Raw genomic sequence first — 20,422 nt, forward strand, 5'->3', positions numbered from 1 at the left:
TGCTACAATAACCTTAACCCATTTTGGGCGGGAACCCCTTTTGGTGTTTTAAGCATTATGTTATAATTTAGCTATTGAAAAATAGCAGATCTACAAGCTCATAGCGCGCCACCGAGTGGTGCGCTACGAGCTTGTAGGTCTGCTATTTTTGAAAAACCGTGAAAAACAAATTAATTTTTTTTTAATAATTTGGGGACCCCCTAAAATAATTTGGCGACCCCCCGAGGGGTCGCGACCCACGGGTTGAGAACCCCTGGAGTAGACAATAGTGTTGTGAGAAGAATGTTAATTCATACTACAGTTTGATAACTTTGGAACCGGTTTGCACTTCAATGTCTACCAGTGTCAATGTCAACTTAAGTCAAGCCAAAGGGGTACTGCGGCCAGACTACACACACACGCAGTCAGGCTGCAAAGCCCGCCGGTCTATTGTGTGGCAGATGTAAGGTGATCTGCGTCACAGGGAAAGAGTCGGGCGGAAACTGACTGCGACTGAAACTGTGTGGTCAGCAGACACAGAGCTCTTTATGAAATTAAACCCCTTTGGCCTAGCAAACTGGCTAGTGTCACAGAGTTAATGGAGTCTTGGACTCAAGGCCAAGTCCGCTGGGTTATTCTGGACACTACGCACACACACACACACACACACACACACACACACACACACACCGGAATGCACAAATACATGTATACACACATCTGGACCACACAACATAAAGAAGTAGGTATTTTGTGTAGCGCCTGGTTGTCAGTTGTGGGAGCATACGGGACCTAAAGCTAGGTTTAACTTGGCAGCAAAGTCTACCTTAACGCCGCTATCATTTATTGAAAAATTAGGATCTAATTCACGCCAGCATTTTTTTAATTTTAGCTCTTATTTTGAAAAGCCGTCATTTCCGGTCCATGAGCAGTATGTCTTAACCTAGGAAACTACATGGAGAGGACAGGCCTTGTTTACCATCTGAAGCCAGACCGGAGCTCTGCAGAGCTCCAGATCATCATATCTGTGCCGTCAAAGAAACGCTGTTTTGACCAAAATGCCATCTGGGACAAGGAATAGGAGATACAGGCGATTGAAAGAAATGGATAGAATGGATTATTATGGCGACGACGATTTAAGATGGGCGAACCAATGCTGTGCTAACAACACAGCTAGCTAACCGGCTAACGTGAGTAGCATTATGGCTCGAGCAATCGAACGCGCCATAAAAGCGCAATTGCCGTAGGCCGTCGCCAATGGCGTTAAGCGTCAGTATCAAAATTAGGCTTCAATTGACTTTAATCGTCGGCAATGGCGCGGAAACGGTTAACGGACACTCCCACAGCAGGTTCTGAGATAGCGGGCAAGGGGGTTAACTCACACATTTGAGGTTATTGTTGGGGATGCAGTCTGAAACCACACACACAACAGATGCCGTCTGAAACCACACACACAACAGATGCAGTCTGAAACCACACACACAACAGATGCAGTCTGAAACCACACACACAACAGATGCCGTCTGAAACCACACACACAACAGATGCAGTCTGAAACCACACACACAACAGATGCAGTCTGAAACCACACACACAACAGATGCAGTCTGAAACCACACACACAACAGATGCAGTCTGAAACCACACACACAACAGATGCAGTCTGAAACCACACACACAACAGATGCAGTCTGAAACCACACACACAACAGATGCAGTCTGAAACCACACACACAACAGATGCAGTCTGAAACCACACACACAACAGAGACACAAGTCAGGATGCAGATAAAGGTAATAGGACTAACTCTGTGGTGCAACTGGAGTTTCACCAAGTACCTCTGAAAGTCAAGCTCAGAATGGAGTGACGAGAGCATGCCCTGTAAACACTGATGGAGGGAAAGAGGAGAAGAGAAGGGTTACAACTTACAAGAGATGAAAACAACAACAGCAAGAAATGGCAGTAGGAAGAGAGGTGGAGTATAGTGATTAAACTCAAGAGAGGAACCATGGAAACCAAACCAGTTGATGAGAGGTTGATAGAGGTACATTGTTGGGGTTAATGTGGTGCACTTTATCCAAGGCGCATTACAATGTGCACTACATTCACCCATTCACACAAACTTAGTTTAAGTCAAGATGTGCGTTACATTCACCCATTCACACACACAGTTTACAATGCGCATCACATTCACACACACTTAGTTTACAGTTCACACACACTGTAGTTCACACACACTTTCTCACAGCAGATGCCAAACGCAATTGATCAAGGAAATTCCGTTCAATGACATTTTATCATGACATCATTATCTAAGTTTAATAATATTCACGGATGAAAACAAAATGTTTGTTAGGCCAAGTCCCAATCTGTGATTAGTGAAACCGCGTGAAAGGAGATAAATTACAGATTGAGGCTTTAACCACAGCTTTTATATCTTTTTATATCTGAGACCCACTAGCATTTATGGAAGATGCTTCTGAACATGTATTCTATTGCAAGTTAAAAACATTCTAATAAATGACTGAAATCAGTGGTGGGGACTGCGCTTGCTAAATCAGAGTGATCTAGAACAGACCAGAGCAACTCAACCTCCCTCCTTTAGCCAGGGCTTATAGGAGGGCTGACTGAAACTATTTGATAAGAACAGAGCAGAAGCAACAAAGATCTGTCAAGATACAATACAATACAAGATGAATTGATGTTTAATTGTCTGTAATTCCATGGATAAGACTGTCTGTTCGTCTGTCTGTTCGTCTGTTGTACTGTCTACTCTGTTGTACTGATGCCCTCCACCCTTTAATTACACTGCGTGTTTCATCACATTCACTGCCCTTGGTGCAAGCTGTTATCCAATATGGCTCCTTTCTATCAAACCATCCTTCTGATGAACAGCGTTCTCATCCTGTTATCCAATATGGCTCTTTTCTATCAAACCATCCTTCTGATAATCAGCGTTCTCATCCTTGCCATGTAAGTGATATTTGCTGAGTCATGGCACGAGGGGGGGGATGATACACATAACCTTCAGAGCAGCCTGACACAGCAGCCACAAGCGCTGACTCATCACCACTCGGCCACCACTCCGAAATTCCATCAGAGGTGCCACAGCCGACAGCATCTACAGATTAGGGCTGTCACGATTATGAAATTGTACTTGGCGATTCATTATCATACAAATAATTGCGATTAGTTGGAACATTGCTGGAACCTGCAGTGTGCTGCGGGTTCGACTCCCGATCTCGACGGCCTTTAATGCATGTCACCCCCCATCTCTCTCCCCATTTCCTGTCAGCCTACTGTCTATCCCTCCATAAAAAATATAAAATAAAGGCGAAAGCCAAATAAATAAATAAACAAAAATAAAACATATCTGTGGAACCGAGTAAACTCCTACAATTCCATTGGGAAGTTTTGTTTTAGGCTTTTCTGCCTTTGTTGATAGTATCAAGTGAAGATAGACAGGAAAGAGGGAGAGAGAGAGAAGGGGAGAGACATGCAGCAAAGGTCGTCATGAACGGGATTACGGGACTTGAACACGCGTCACGCTGTCAGGGTCAGGCCAAAGCCTACAGTATAATGTGGCATGCGCCTGGACCACTTGGCCAGCAGGCGCCCCGGTTTGGGAACTCTTGTCATAGAGGGAAAGCAGACCCATGCAACACTGCTGTGACATGCACGGGCACGGCCAAGCAGTATATGAATAGCTAGTAGTCAGTCACCCTTTTTATCACATGAGGTGGTGGGTCACGTCGAGTTGACGAGTCAACTGAAACCAGACGTGTGTCAGTAAACTCGATCTGGTCTTTGAATCATTCATGAGCACATCCAATTATGGTGGGTAACAAACATCCCTCCCCCATCCCCACTATACTGACTGACGCCTTGCATTTATAATGTGACAGCAAACATCCCATTGTTCTTGTTCATTGTTGTACAAGCTGGCTGGAGCCGTTATCGTGTTGTCAATACATAGCGTCACTCATAGAGGTCCGATGTGTTATGATTTGCTGCAACAGTGTAAACAACCCCCTCCCTCACCCACCCCAGGAGGAAAACAACACAAAGTCTGTATTGAGGCAGAAGATGAACTTTGAGAGGAACATGCATCAGAGCAAAAATAACCACAAGGAGCAGGAGCAATGAGACGTAATCGCAGACGATGTGGAGGAAATCGAAAAAGTTCCCCCTGTGGAGAAGGGTAATTACGCGCTTAAGACTAGAGATCGACTACTGCCAGATGTTTGGGGCTGACTCTGATCCACTAGACCAGGGTTTCTCAACCTGTGGGTCGCGGTCCTCTGGGCGGTCGCCAAATTATTTCGGGGGGGGGGTCACCAGATTTTGTTTTTATTTATTTATTTATTTTTGCCACTGAATGGCTGGAAAATGGAGATTAAGAAATGGGTTATCATAGGCCTTATGTACATGCATACACTTTCCTTAACGATTATATCTGGTTTCAGTATTTATTTATGATGTATTTTCTCTATTATTAAGGTTATTGTAGAGTAGACGTCAATTTGTATTGGGCGGAGGAGGAGGGGGGGGGGGGGGGGTCGCGAGACATGGCCAAAGCATTTTTGGGCAAAAAAGGTTGAGAACCCCTGCACTACCACAACCACAGATGCCTTAATTGGACTGATATTTTGTAGAGAAAACTGCATGTCTTCAAATAAATAGACAACACTAAAACATTTTGTGTTATAAAATTTCAATATACTAGAGTGGTGTGGTTAGAGTGGTTGAATTGCCTGATGAAAAAGCAAACAGGTCAATATGAAACCACTTAAGCGCTATAAAAAAGGCACATCTACCAGCGCATAACTTTTGTAGAGATGCTCTTTTAGAATTTCTTTTAAAAAAGGAGAAAAGGAGAAAAACCTTGAATGCATAATGGTCGATATCGATGTTGTCCAAAGAAGAGTCAATTCATTGCAGACATAATAAAAAGTGTCTGTCGGGCTCTCTCTTAGTTGCTGTTGTGTCTAATTGGTCCTCACTAATGTTCATGATAAAACACCATAATTTGTTCCTACTCAGTCTGTGTCTCATAGGAGGGCTTTGGGCAGTCCGGACACCCGTCCACCAGTGACATCATCATTAGGCAGATTTTGTTTTTAAAAAGATTTGTTTTAAAATATATTTAGATTTGTATTATCGTGAGAACGATGGCTTCAACTTTTGCATTGCAACTTTTCAGGAAAAGAAAGCCTGCCGTTTCTATTAGCTTGGATTCACCATTGATGATGTCACTGGTGGACGGGTTTCTGAACTGCCCACAGCCTTCCTATGAGACACAGACAGAGTAGGAAAAAATGGTGGTATTTTATCATGAACATTAGTTAGGACCAATTATACTCTAGGAAGAGAAGTTGAAAAGTGGTGAAGTGGTCCTTTAAGTGTCTTTCTGTGTCTCTCACATGTACACACATGCAGACTTTTGTTCTTTTAAAAGCAGAGGGCGAAAAAGTACTCACATTTGTTACTCAAGTAAAAGTTTGAATACTGCAATATAGAAGTACTCTGTTACAAGAAAAAGTCCAGAATTCAAAATGTACTCGAGTAAAAGTACAAAAGTATTGGCATCAAAATGTATTTAAAGTACCAAAATTAAAAGTACTTATTATGCAGAATGTCCCATTTCAAATATAATATAATACGTTTTCAAATATCTAAAAAATCTTTTGAAAATAGCAGATCTACAAGCTCACAATGTGTCGCATCGCAATGCAGTGTGAGCTTGTAGATCGGCTATTTTCAAACGGCCAAAATGTATATAGGGCTGAAGTGGTTAATGTATGTTTTGTAATAATAATCAAAATATACAAAGTAACTAGTAACTAAAGTTCCCAAATAAATGTAATGGAGTAAAAGTAAAATATTTGGATCCGACATGTAGTGGACTAGAAGTAAAAGTACTGGAAATCGGAAATACTCCAGTAAAGTACAAATACCTCAAAATTGTACTTAACTGCAGTACTTAAGAAAATAGACTTGTGTTACTTTCCACCACTGTTTAAAAGGCACTATGTGAAATACCATTGTGCTCTTCTCTCTCACCGACAAACCCACTTCCTGAATCCTGCACCCATGCTAACCACTAGCTCCAGATGTGAAAACCACAGGTGCACCGCTGATTAGCAGTGTATAAACCCAGCACCGCGGCAGCAGGCTGCTAACACACCTACATTCCACACCGTCGCTTCAAACTCGCCTTATAGTCCAAACGCTGACCGTAGCGCCTCGGAAAACAGATTCTGCTTTTTCAGCAGCGAGCGAGCAAGTGCCACACGTATATAGGCTACACACCACATTTACTCCCTGACAGGCATGATGGATGGGAAGCCCAGACACACCGACGCAAGCACGCGCCGGGAAATGAGTCGAATTGTAGAAAAGTTAATGAAATAGTCATTTAGGAAGGCGTATGTCTGAGAAAGAGCTGGGAAACGTCTAAGTGTGTTGGGGCAAGATGTGCTCTATAGGATCATGGTGCCGGTTTATCTGTGAAAAGTGGCTTAGTCTCTATGGCATTTATGTTATCAGACGTGTCAAATTGACAATAAGTAACTAAGGATTTGTTGTGTAAAAGCAGTCTAAGCACCAAACATTATTTCATCCGGATACTCTGGGTCTGCAATATATTATTTAATCTAGGTAGCTCAGGCTACTGTATATAGGCTTATCGATCACAAAATGTGGTTAAAGTGAGCTTCTATGATTTCTCGTGACTTTCAGAATACCTTTTTTAAAGCATTACTTGCTGCAGCTTTAATTAAATGGAATGTGCAATTACAGTACAAGGATCTAATTAACATGCATACAATCAACCATGCAGAGAAAAGGTCTGCAGTGGGTGCTTGTCTATGTGTGTAAGAAGAACCAGAGGAGAGACAGCGAGAGACACAGAGGAGACCAATAAATCAGAAAAGAACAACGGCCAATGTTCCGGAAAATCTGACCTACAACCAACACATTCTATAAATGGCATTCATGCAACGTTAGTCTGATCTGACATATTGCATCAGACTGAAGAGACAGGTCTGTGTGTACACTGACTCGCATGTCTCCCTGAGTGTGTGTGCACATGTGTCTTGTTTACATACCTCTCCGTGCCGACATGCACCTCTTAATGTAAAGCAATGTTTGACTGCAGTTTAGTGCTCAGATTCCATACTTAGTTTGATAGTGATACTCAGTTAATCAGGGCCTTTTTTTCCTTCCACATCAAGGGCTCCATCTTGCGCCACCCTTATCCCTTATCCCTAAACTTATTTGCCATTTTTTACTATTTTGAAAATCATTTTAAAATAGTTCAACTAGCCAATCTACATCGACACGTTTGTAGATTAAAATAGTAAAAAATGGCAAATAAGTTTAGGGATAAGCCAATTCTGACTAGGTTGCTAGTAAGGTCGCTAGGAGGCAAAAAAGCTTTAATAAAAAAGACTTATCGGTGAAGGGTGAACAAAAAACACACAAAAAATTGAATTGGTCACCGATGGACTAACCCTTGTTTAGCCTGCTTCACTCTCTGAAGGCTTTTCTTTTCGACACGTTCTCCAACGTGAACTCAACAGAGGCGCCTGCATAGTGAAGGCACACACAGCACCTTGTGAAGAGTTGACAGACAGTCACAATAGACTATAATTTGCATCTACAATCTTAGCTCTCGGTCTTGACAGACAGGCAGACGCGTGGAGCCAAGACGTAGTGATTAAAGCAAATTACAATATCCCACACTAAAAAGCTTCTCGCATCAGAGGCCTGCAGGGCCAGACACGGAAACATGGCATCGACATAGAAGTGGTGCTTGAATAAAATGTTCTAGTTCACGCCATTACACTCTCATCTGTCCATGTGGAGCCTGCGGGGAGTCCACATGCGCCTCTGCTAATGATGGGGCCGAATGTACTAGCCTTACGTTACGTACAGCATGCTCATTTACTGATCCTTCTTCTCCTACATAATCGCCAACATTAAGCTACGCTTTTAACCAGACAGCTTGTCTGGGAAAAAGGAGGTGATTTATGCTATAAAGTCTCAATGTTCGGGCAAGTAACTGGCTGAACTTTGTACTTAAGGCCTAGAGACATATAGGCCCATAATTGTTGGTTATTTTAACTTCACCTACTTTTGAAAGCCGTGATAAGCCTTAAAAGAGTACCTCATCCCAAAAATGAAAAAAAAAATGTTTATCGTTTACTCGCCCACAAGGAGTGGAGAAGGAATACAATGAGAATTTTCATTGTATCGTATGCCTTTTAGGCTTTTACAGTTCATGAAGAATAAAAAAATGAAGATAAATATTTGTTGTTGTTAAAAGAAGAGAATTGAAAACTAGCTATTAGCTAAACTTGACGGAACAAATCTGTTTATAAACTCCAAAACAACGCTCCCAGTCAGTGTAATCCCAAGTGTTTTGTATCCACTCAGTGTCCTTAGCATTTCCAAAACATAGCATTTTGTGAACTGAGCTGCTGTTGTGAACGCCACAGGTTCCTCGCCTGTGCAAGAGAGGGTTTACCCCTGAAGTGAATAAAAGTATATTTTCAACTTAAACAAGAATGACTCAGTCATAACTGCAGCAAGCTCTCAGTTAGCTTAGCTCATAACATTAGCTTCTGTTGCCACTCGCGTTCCACTTCTCACACAAACCCCTTACACAACAGCAGCCAATACGGCTGCACGTTGCAGCGTTCAGAGTATGGGTTTTTATGCCGTTCAGACTATGGGTTTTATGGGTAAGTCTCCCTTTGGCTCTGAGGCAGCCTAGAGGCAGCCAAGTCAGGAAAAAGTCTCCACTACGACTACGGTCTTCAGTACGGTCGTTAGTAAATAAATGTAGTCCAGGCGCTTTTCAAGCACCTGGCAAAAAGTGATGTTTTGGAAGCACTGACTAAGCGATACGACTGGATAACGGACCCCCTTGGGTTACCTTGTGAGCGTAAAGTAAACTGATGAGTTTTTGCTGTTTTGAAAAAACAGACCCCTATTTTCTCCATTCCCCGCAAAGGAATGTGATACAACTGAAAATAATCGTTGTATTCACACCATCACGAGGTGAGTTAATAACAAAATTCATTTAGTGCAGGGGTGAAGTATTCCTTTAATAGTTTAATGGAACGTTTCATGTGTTTAAAATGTGTATGGACGACACTGAGCACTTGTCAGAGAGTACAGATCACAATAACATGCATTCATTCATGCTTGAGCCCTCGTGTACACAAGCAGAGCGAACACACACACACACACACACACACACACACACACACACACACACACACACACACACACACACACACACACACAGGTAACCAGAGAAACGAGTTCTCCACATTCATTTTCGTCTTGTCTTTTGCTTGTGTTTCGGAGAATTCGGATTTGAAAGAATGCAGACCTCAGAGAAAAGGTGGAAGCTTGTGTGCGACTTTGGGAGCACACACACACACACACACACACACACACACACACACACACAAACACATGTACACACACACACACACACACTGGCAGTGCCAGTGCCAGCACGACTTTCCACTTAAGATGCTAATTTTGGCCAGGGTCCCCGGAGGAGAGGAAACAGAGCTAAACGTAATTACCTGGCCCGATCTCTGTGGCAAAGACTCAAACAGAAGAAGTTTGGTCCGCTGGCTGTTAACCCCTTGTACGTCTCACTCTCACCTCACGCACACTTTTGTGCAGAGCCTGGGGAAAGTCAGTGTGTGAAATGAAGGTGATCTATAATACAGGAAAGCGTTGCCGATACAGGCTTACGAATTAACACACTTTCTTAAGTTATTTTCTACAGCACCCTGGGGGTAACAGGGCTAAGGAGACTGACGCGTAATCAATCAGTACCTGCAAATCAGACGACAGCAAAACATCAATCACAGGTGTCCTGTTTGGCCACTTGAACCATATACATCGTTGACAGGGGTCCCTCAAAGCTCTATACTTGGTCCCGTTCTTTTTAACGACTGAACATCAAATCTAAGATCGGCAAGTCTCGCAGAATGTCCATCGTCCATAAAGAATCATAGGAAAAGAGAAGGGAAGCCGCACACTCATATGCTCCAAAGGATAAATGTATCGACGACGTTTCGAGCCAAGGCTCTTCATCTGGTCCTTTTGACCAGATGAAGAGTCTTGGCTCGAAACGTCGTCAATAAAAATGTATCCTCCTCAGTCCTCATATGGGAATGTCCTCATATATGAATGACATCTTTGCTACTTTACCAGCCAATGGCACGTTGAGATGCGGTTAAGGCCAGAAGACCCTGTCGGAAGCGTATAGGAGTGAGCGTTAGGCCAATAGTGGCAGAACATATGCATCAGCGTTGAGCGAGATTAGACTCAATAGGTTAACTACTTTAAGTCGCATATCAAAAACCAGTATTGAGAGTAAAGCTCAAATTAGTTACTATCGCTCTTGCAGAGTTCCGTCACTAAAGATTACCGCCTCAGATTTATTTTTACTCGGGCAATCTGCCGATTTACACATCCCTGGCGGGATGACTGGACAGCCACTGCCAACACCTAACTGGATTTACAGTTACTTATAATAGTACCTATTTATGACATGCCCAGAACAGGAGTGCTACTGTAAGGTTCACGTGGCGAGGTGACCTTGAACTAGAAGAGTGAATCTGGAGAAGTGTGTCAGCTAAAATAAGCAGTCCAGTGTAACACAGGTTGTTTGTTGTTTGTGTGAAAACTCCATGCAGGCAGAGTTCCGTAATGTAAAAAGAACCCCACCTGTTTAGGCTTTTCTAAATGCAATGCCATTGTATCGCTGCACAGAGAGCTCTGTCCATCTCAGTAAAGCATAGCAGTCAGTAGCGGTCTGTGTGGACAGGACAGGACAGGACAGGACAGGACAGGACAGCCAGCCAGCATGCCATTGCCTATACTCTCTCCCCAGCCTTAACCCATTCAGGCCTGACGTCGTATGCTCTGAAAGAATATATATTCAAAGATTTGTGCCGCATTTTAACGATTTTTCAAAAATAGCAGACCTACAAGCTCGTAGCGCGCCACTCGGTGGCGCGCTATGAGCTTGTAGATCTGCTATTTTTCAATAGCTAAAGTATAACATAATGCTTAGTTAAAACACCAAAAGAGGACCCCGCCCAGAATGGGTTAATGACCTTACACTAGAAATGCCCCATGTCATCCATTCCCATTCATCCATTCTTGACGACCCTCTATCCCCCCCCACCCCCTCTCCAGTGCGGTGCATTCCTCCTCTAATCCCTCCATCCAAATCCTCAGATGACCTTTGGCGAGATGGGTCATGTTAATTGGCCCTGTTAACAACAGTTGGTGTTACAGTATATCCAACAGTTGAATTATTGTTTTATGGAAGTGTGCCTTCGGACGGTTGATTGAAACACTTCGTGGCATTTCATGAACCCCCACCACACAGTCAGGCTCCCACCACAGAGATACATTAATTTCTATATTTTAATAAACGGTTATACTGAAAATGTATTGGCAAAACAACAAGAAAAAATAGACTCATAATTAAGTCTAGCCGAGGAAATAAAGTGGTAATGCGTACCTAAAACCTGTGGTTCTCAAAGTGGGGAACGGGGACCCCCAGGGGTCCTTGACAGAGTTCCAGGGGGTCCCCAGCTAAATGATGGATAGTTAGGAACCAAATAGAGCCTTATGGGTCTGTATATACCCTGCAATGCTGAGAGTGTACTACAAATGGAACCAAATGGACCCGAGGATAGAAATGCCATTAAATAGCTAGGTGCCGGGAATCATGCTAGAGTCGTTAAAAATCTTCTTTTATATGGGGGTCCGGTCCCTGCCCTAGCTTATCTTTTGAAATGGGGGTCCTCGGGCTAATAAGTGTCAAGGTTTGAGAACCACTGCCTAAAGCTACGCCACTGCGATGATTGCCCAGCCTGCATCATCACAGGAAGAGCAGAGACAATACGCTGACCGCTGACCCAATGTAAAGGTAGAGGAAGGGGGAAGAGCACAGATGCTATCTCCTCTGCCACTCGTGATATTTCAAAACAACTCATCTGGGCGCTGTCGAATTGATGTGACCCACTCGTGTGCACGCCGGGTTAGTCCCCCTTATCGTCGGCAGACATCTCTGCCTCCCGTCGACGCGCGAGAGTTTTGACAGGAGACTGTTCTGTGTCACACGGCGCCAGAATGTCACTCCATGAACGTTTCTACACAGGCTATGCGGCCATGCAGATTATTATATTGTGTCATCACATGGCAGTCAGGTGGAAACCTGCATTTAACACGTCGTGAGCTTGTAGATCTGCTATTTTCACAACTTTTTTGGCAATACCCTCTTGTAAAAGGAAGTATAGTATTAATTTATGGAAAAAACATTACAAAAAAAAATATGGCAATGCAAGGTTTCTGACGGACAGCAACGATACATAAGATATAGCATTTAACTCATATAAACATATTTAACTGAACTATCTCCTTCGAACTCTCTGACTCTCTTTAAAAAATCATAACTGGACAATAAAATAATGAAGGGAATATTTTTTACCATATCATTAGCGGATGATAGTCTCCTTCCACCAGTGAACAACATCCATGCATGACCTGGGATCTCCCTGGTTTGCTGGACACTGCTCTCTCTCTCTCTCTCTCTCTCTCTCTCTCTCTCTCTCTCTCTCTCCCCATCTAGTGTTATTCCATTTGCCTCTACGCAACTCCCCTCTGTCCTGTCACATCCTGTACTGCTCTGCCTTGCTCTCTTCCCCTAACACCCCCCAGCACCCCCGGCGGATGACCCCCCCCCCCCACCTCCCAAACACAACAACACGCTATATAAACTCACACAATTGCCATCATCAGGATGACGGGCAGGAAACAGTCTCGCTTTGTATGTACGGTATGTATGTGTGTGTTCGACAGCAGAGAGCACCATTGTGTGTGTGTGTGTGTGTGTGTGTGTGTGTGTGTGTGTGTGTGTGTGTGTGTGTGTGTGTGTGTGTGTGTGTGTGTGTGTGTGTGTGTGTGTGTGTGTGTGTGAGAGACAGACAGACAGACAGACAGACAGACAGACAGACAGACAGACAGACAGACAGACAGACAGACAGACAGACAGACAGACAGACAGACAGACAGACAGACAGACAGAGTGATTGGGTGGGTGGGTGGGTGGGTGGATGCACGGGGCCGAGGGGTACTGTAGATATAAATGTAGTAAAATATACACTAACATCAGTCCATTACGTTTTCAAGCACTTGAAAAGTACACCTTGAGACAGATGACAGAGACCATCTAAATGACTCTGTGGCAGCTCATAAAACTGCCACACCCCAACAACAACAAAGAAAAAAGCCCATCTTGGAAGGCCCCGTGTCCAATTTAAGCCTGGATCTCTGGCCCCGAGGCTACAGAGGAAGACAGCAAGATGACACCACTGTCCAGATAAAGACTGACTGATGTCATGATGAAGACCCTCTACTACTGATCTGCTGCCCTCAGGGACCCCAAGTGCCTACAGAAGACACACATAGTAGGCACGCACGCAGGCCTGTTTATGCCCATGCTTACACACACATACACTATACAGATGCATGGACATTATGTGCAAAAGAAATGCAAAAGAAAAACATGCAGGCTGGGGGGGCGGGGGATCCGGGGGCCTCTGGCCAGTCACTTGGTGGCGGGCTGGGGGTCACCGGAGCTTCTGTCTCCCCGGGGTGCAAGCAAGGGCTGGATGCAGGCCGGGCTTGTGACAATTAATGTTAGATATCTGCTGTATATTATGAGTCATGTCTCCTGCTGTTCCCTGCCTTGCCTTGTACTGTCTGAAAAATGCTGTATTTTTGAAGTTTGTCAAGCTGTTTTTCTGTTTTTCTTTGGATTTCTTTTATTGTCTCTGTTTTTGTTATGTATTTTTGTTTTCTTGCATTCACATTTATGTTTGATTTCTGTTTCATTGTTCATGTTTCATTTTTTGAAATAAAAACAAAGTTAAAAAAAGAAAAGAAAAGCATGCAATCCATGCATACAGCAGCAAGACAAGTGCACAGATACCCTCACTACTACTGTAGCATCGGGAGCTTAGTTTACCATCACGTTCAAATCTGAAAGGACACACGAATGATGAATCCTGTTTTCCTGGATGTCGTGTCGTGTTGTGTCAGGTCTTATGCAACACACAGCCCTACAGGCCCCAACGACCCAGAGTAGAGCCGACATATCGTTTACTATTCTTTATGCATGTAACAATTTCAACACGCCTTGCTTACTGTTTGACTGTACACGCATGGAGCCTCACTTTCTCTCTCCCGCTTTGTAACCAAAACAAACTTTCTTTGCTGACATGGCTGCCGGTGACAGTCGAGTCCTGACCTGTCCGGGCCTGTTTTAATTAATATCCACGTTTTTGAAAGAAGCACTTGGCACTTTCAACGTCTCTAGCGTTCCCATAATAGGCCTCGCATTTACAGTACACACAGACATGTGCATGCATGCACGCGCACGCACGCATACACACACATCACACGTACATACAAGCAGAGAGTGCTCCTATGCATACAGTACAGACACACACACACACACACACACACACACACACACACACGCACGTACAGACAAGCAGACAAACACACAGCCTGAACCAACCCACTCATGCTCTGAATGCACCTATTGACACGTCCTCACATGACCCTGGTCTCTCTGCAGAGAGCGTCTGTCCAGTGTTGAGAAAAGGCCAGGCCTTCCCTTGCATGTTCTGCTGAGAATGTGAAGATGTGTGTGTGCATGGCTTACAGCCTGTGACCACAGCAAGGACAAAGGCATTCTTCTTCTACCCACAGGAACTTCAGTCCTGCATCCTAGTCTACCTATTATTTTACCAAAGCAAGAAAACTCACACGTGTGCACAATTGCACGCATGCAGATGATGCACGTGCACGTGCACACACGCACACACACGCACACGCACACTCACTGTATTAACAAAAGTAGTGTATTTATCCCCCGGCTATTGAATTATTTTAGATATTGATGTTTGAGACTGATTGCATATTCTGTGTATATATATTACGTGTTAAAGGACTGCGTTGGAAAAGGAAGCTGTTGGCTATATTGCTTGAAGTAAAAAAAAATCACACCTGTGTGAACTGAGTGGTGCAACTCCCCTCTCCCCCTGCCCCTCTCTCTCTCATTAGCAGGCAACAGTGCAGCACGATCTCTCTCTCTCTCTGTTTCTGGCACAACAGCGCCACTTTTGCCCCTACTGGTACTCTAAACATAGTAACATTATAGTCACATAGTCCCATAGGGACATTGCTGTTCCTTGGAGTGGTTGCACCACTCAAAAATATATATATTCACATGTAATGAATTCAGAGTCTTAACTGGTTGTAAAGCACCAGGCTACATTGCAAGGTACTGTAGGTAACTGCATGCTGCTATGAAACCAAAACCAGCGCTGATAATGGCTATGCTCCTAATTAACAAGTCACCAAGGACCACTCAAGCTCTTTCTCTCTGCATTATATATATATATATACCCCAGCACCTGGAGGAATGTTATCCGTGTCTCCTTTCCACTCCCTGTAACTGTAACCATAGGACGTACAGTAGGAAATGGACCACATGCACAAATAGTAATAAAGGGAACTTAATATACTGAAACTTTGTTCTGTCTCTCTCTCTCTGTCTCTCTCCATCTCTGTCCTATAGTGTCCTCCAGTCGCCACCCTGCATTTGACCGCACTAAGATGCATTAATAATATAATATGAAACACAACACCCGCCATGCATACATCCACAGGTACAGTGGCACGATGAATGACACCAGTATCAGGTACAATGACACCAGTAAATCTTGTAAAGTCAATATCTTTGGGAGCATTTGAAACATGGGCAGATTTGTCTTCTTCATCGTCAGATGTTTTGTGGATGTGTGTGTGGCTGTGTGCATTTCCTTGGACTGAATAAACACACACACACAAACACACGCACGCACACACGCACACATTGTGATCTCTGCGTTCCAGTGCATTCTGTCATCCATGATAAATCGAGAAAACGCCAACTCTCACACTCAACAACGTTGCAGCCGTTGAGGCTTAGGGCATTTAATCACCACTGTGCCTGCCCTGCTGCAGAGCTGCAGGCTGATCGCAGACTTGTTTTCTTATTGGCTTCCAACCATAGGCAACACTGGCTTCAAAACGTGCATAATGTGCCAGCAAGCTAAAAAGAAACTAACATGGCCGTAACGGAGTTGTCAGTGAAAATGTTTGACAGATGCAGATAACTTTGCCTGTAGTTCTTATGACATTATATAAGACTGACTATAGCACTATACAGTAGGAACCACGTTATGTTATGACATAACATATTTCTCTCCCCGACACGGTCGGTCGGGGCAGGGTGCCGCACACCCTAGAGTCGGGTTCTGCTTGACGTTTCTTCCTAAGGGGGAGTTTTTCGTTACCACAGTCACAATATTGCTTGCTCTGGGTGGAATCTCTGTCGGTCTCTGCTCTACATGTAAAGTGTTGTCTTGAGACAACTTATTGTGATTTGACACTTTAATAAAATTGAATTGAAGTGAATTGACATAACATGAATGGAACTATGTAACTGCTCGCCTGCAATCAACCAGACTAATACATCACCACCTCCATTTATTGCTGACGTTTGGAATCTATGCCCTTCAACACACTGTAGGCTTCAATCTATGCCCTCCAACACACTGTAGGCTTCAATCTATGCCCTCCAACACACTGTAAGCTTCAATCTATGCCCTCCAACACACTGTAGGCTTCAATCTATGCCCTCCAACACACTGTAGGCTTCAATCTATGCCCTCCAACACACTGTAGGCTTCCAGGTGTTCCAGGTGTCACTCTGGAACACCTGGAGTTTCACTCTGAGTGAAAGAGAGAGAGAGTTGCGTAGAGAGCCACCGCAAGTCGATGATGTAACTCTGCTGATTTTATGCCAGACAGGCTCCTGTTTTGTTTAGTTTTTTAGATTTTTCCTCAACCTTTTATTTTTAACAGCCCCCCCCCCCCCCTCTCAATTGATTCCCTTTTCCTTATCTCCAACTACAGTATGTTGCCAATTGGTCAAAAACAGATGCTTGTAGCTGGCCCTGACAGTGCTGAAATCATGTGCCTCCACCTCCTCTCCGTGTGAAGTCAGGTGCATACCTTTTGCCCAAGGTGAGAGATCCAGATGTCACGCCGCATGCAATGACTTGCCGGGTGAAAGTACAGTACACAGATGGAGGGAATGGGAGGCGTAGGGTTGGGATGCGGAACCGGAGGAATCGGATCCAACATTGGACGACCCGGTTTACATCACATTTGGAACCGTTTCCAGAAGCGGTTTTATCACACTGTCAGAGCTGATATGTCGACTTAAACGTCTGCGATGCAATTGAAATACCAGCCAGGGTCCCAGATATAGATAGATAGATAGAGTTTTTATTAAAGTGTCCTACATCATAAGATGCCCAGCCCGCACAGGCTTACAAGACACTCACAAAATTGTACATATATAATGATACATATACACAAATAGACAGTTACTCATGGATACATCGTTCTCCAACGTAACTGCCATGCCTTCTCTATGAATTTTCCAAAAACAAAAACTTCATTACTGAACAACCAATTTAACATAAAACACTCAGACATCCAAAACAGATCTGGGTTCTTATCCTGACTTTTTTCAAATAAAAAGTTTCTTAAATCATGATATAGTGGACAATAGAAAACAAAATGAAACTCATCCTCTACAACTCCCAGGTCACAAAGAGCACACAGTCGCTCAGAAATGCTTTAATTTCAAGAACCACCATAACTCTGAGAGTGTACTACAAATGGTTCCATACCCAAATCTTTGCAGTGTATCCCCAAACCTCTGTTGCAGTATAATGGTATTCCAGTGCTTTGACATCAAAGCCACCAATAACAATGGTCTGTCATAAGAGTAAATAATCCCCATGCTTGTGGTAAAATGGAGAATACATATATTAGATGGGAAATGTACAGTCTATATTAGAGATTGAGATTTGAGGGCAAAAAAAATGCTTTTGCGCAAAGTCAAAGTAAAAGGCAAAATAAAAGACCTTTTAATAATACAGTCTCAGTGGTCTGACTCTTTTCCCTCTGATATACCTCCAAAAAAGCATTGAACTCCTACACAGTTTGGCAAGTATGGCTGACCTGCTGTAAGATGTTGAACTATGCTCCACTAGAGAAGTGCCACAGGCTGCTTCCGATGTGCACTCGCAATGGTCCAAACAGCACGCAAAAGAATGCAACAGGTTAATGTTTGAAAAACAGATTTCACGTCACCTACATTCCCTTCAGGTGAATCAGCAAATGGGATAAGAGAATCATCAAACAATTGCGGAGCCTCATAACAAGGAGATGTTTTTCTGTCTGTCTGTCTGTCTAGTCAGAGAGCAATTGCAAAGCAACAGGGATGATTGAAACAAAAGGGGGGCATGACTCAAGCATGTCTTGCAGAATTAAGCCTGGCCTAATATGCAGCTTTGTCAAGTAGGTCGGAGAGCCGTACGCTGAAAGCAGCTCAGACCTGATTAGCTAGTCTGATTCATAACATGCATTGTGCTGCAGGTCAGTGTGATTCTCTCTGTCTATCTGCTTGTTATCAGGGCTGATCAGAGTCACGGTCCATCAGAGCCGTATGTCATGAAGACTTAACCCCCCTTCTGTCCCCCCGTGACCCTCGGGATTAGACGCAAACCGCGGCGCCACTCTTGTGCCTTGCTTGTCCCCTTCGTGTGGTGCTGCCCGCCCAGCCTCCCCCAGCCCCCCAACCCCAAACACAGCCCCATCCCCCACCACCACAAACACGCGTGGTTGACTGGCAGGTCAACGCATGCCTGTCGTTAACCCCAGGAATTGTCTCCCTGCAGCCCTCGTTTTGTGTTGAGTTGAGTCGAGGCGGCCTCTCAAAAGTACCACTTCAGGGAAGGGTGGCAGGGGCAGTTAAAGAGGGACGATCTGTGGCCCCCAGGCAGCCCGTTGGGAGACTTTGATTGATGGCAGATGTGGAGACGGCGCAGACCTGCTCGATCCACACAGGATCCAATTGTGTGACTCCAGACACAAGGTGCAATGAAGGCCGTGACAAAGAAGGGTTTCTATGAAAATATCTCACTTGGGTATAAAAGCTTTTTGTGTGTATGTGTGTGACTGCCTGCCAGTGGGCCTGGCAAGCCATGTCTGTTTCAACTCAACATATGTTTACTATACCCTATCCATCACTCCATTATAGTAGAGGAGAAACACACCATATGAGGGAACAGTTGAAGACGGTGAAACATATTTGATCTGTGTGTGCAAACTGTGCATGGATAGTTCAAACAGAAGCACGCAGCACGGTCCAACCCAACCTGTTTCTTTCTTCTCTTTCCATTCAGTGATCATTCTCAAATTTCTCGCTGGGAGTCAGCCCTCGCTGTATGCGCCAACAGCATCTAGCTGACCTTGTTTCGTAGGAATAACAGTGGAGCAGCAGAGCCTGGAGCCCACAGAGAGGTATGCGATGGAGCGGCCAAAAGTTGCAACGTTTGAAAAGACACTCAGAGGGAGAGCTGCCTGACACCGTACCGTACTGTACAGTACAGTACATGCACTGCCAGGAGTAGGAGGAGGTGTGAAAACTAATATGGCGGTGAGGTTAGCATCATTCTACATCCACCGGGAACAGGATTAACTAGAAAAAGTGCCCTTCTGGGCACAGGTCTCCACCAGGAGGATAGGACTGTGTGAGATGTTTGGCAAAATGTTTAGGAGTAATATAAATAAGTAATATGTTTGCCTTTGATGGCAATTGGATGATTTGAGGCATTTTGTTCCAAAAATGTGTTTTGCAAAAATCAACCTGTTGGTGGCGCTATAACAGGCCAATGTGAAAAGGGTGGGATATATTCCTCAGCCTAGTAAGAAAATGTGTGAAAGATTTGACGTAAATTGCATGCTGCGTTCATGATTTGAGGCTTTTGTTCAAAACGGGGCAATCTTGCAAACTGTGAAAGCCAATTATAGCCAATTAGGATGGAATATGAAATATCGGACAGATCAGACTTGAGCACATGACCATAGAGATACTGTGTAACGATTTTTGAGATTTTTGGACAGAATCTGGAGGAGTAATATCCAAAAATGTGTTTTACAAAATTCGGCCTCCTGGTGGCGCTATAAAAGGCAGATGTGGAAAATGCAGGTCAAAGGTTTGTCCTTGGCCTCTAGGGAGTGTGCATGCAACGTTTCACGCAGATCGGTGCAGTTTTAGGTAAACAATGTGAAAAGCTGCCTCATGGTGGCGCTATAACAGGCCGTTCTGAAAAATGCGGGGCAGAGGTTCATCGTTGGCATCCAGGGAGTGTGTGTGCAAAGTTTGGCATCGACCGGATTAACGGTGCCGGAGATTAGCTG

At 44.1% G+C, this 20,422-nt stretch overlaps 1 protein-coding gene across 2 annotated transcripts in view; it reads right to left on the bottom strand.

The window, feature by feature from the left end:
* Positions 1 to 20,422, bottom strand: part of kiaa1217 (KIAA1217 ortholog) — a 171,943-nt gene that overhangs the window by 41,655 nt on the left and 109,866 nt on the right. For both annotated transcript variants that reach the window (XM_079490049.1, XM_079490048.1), the window contains exon 3: positions 1,788 to 1,868. In XM_079490049.1, coding sequence (XP_079346175.1) covers positions 1,788 to 1,868 — 81 coding nt within the window. The remainder of the gene's footprint in view (positions 1 to 1,787; positions 1,869 to 20,422) is intronic.

The sequence above is a fragment of the Electrona antarctica genome, assembly GCF_951216825.1.
Source record: "Electrona antarctica genome assembly, chromosome: 20".
Lineage (NCBI taxonomy): Eukaryota > Metazoa > Chordata > Actinopteri > Myctophiformes > Myctophidae > Electrona > Electrona antarctica.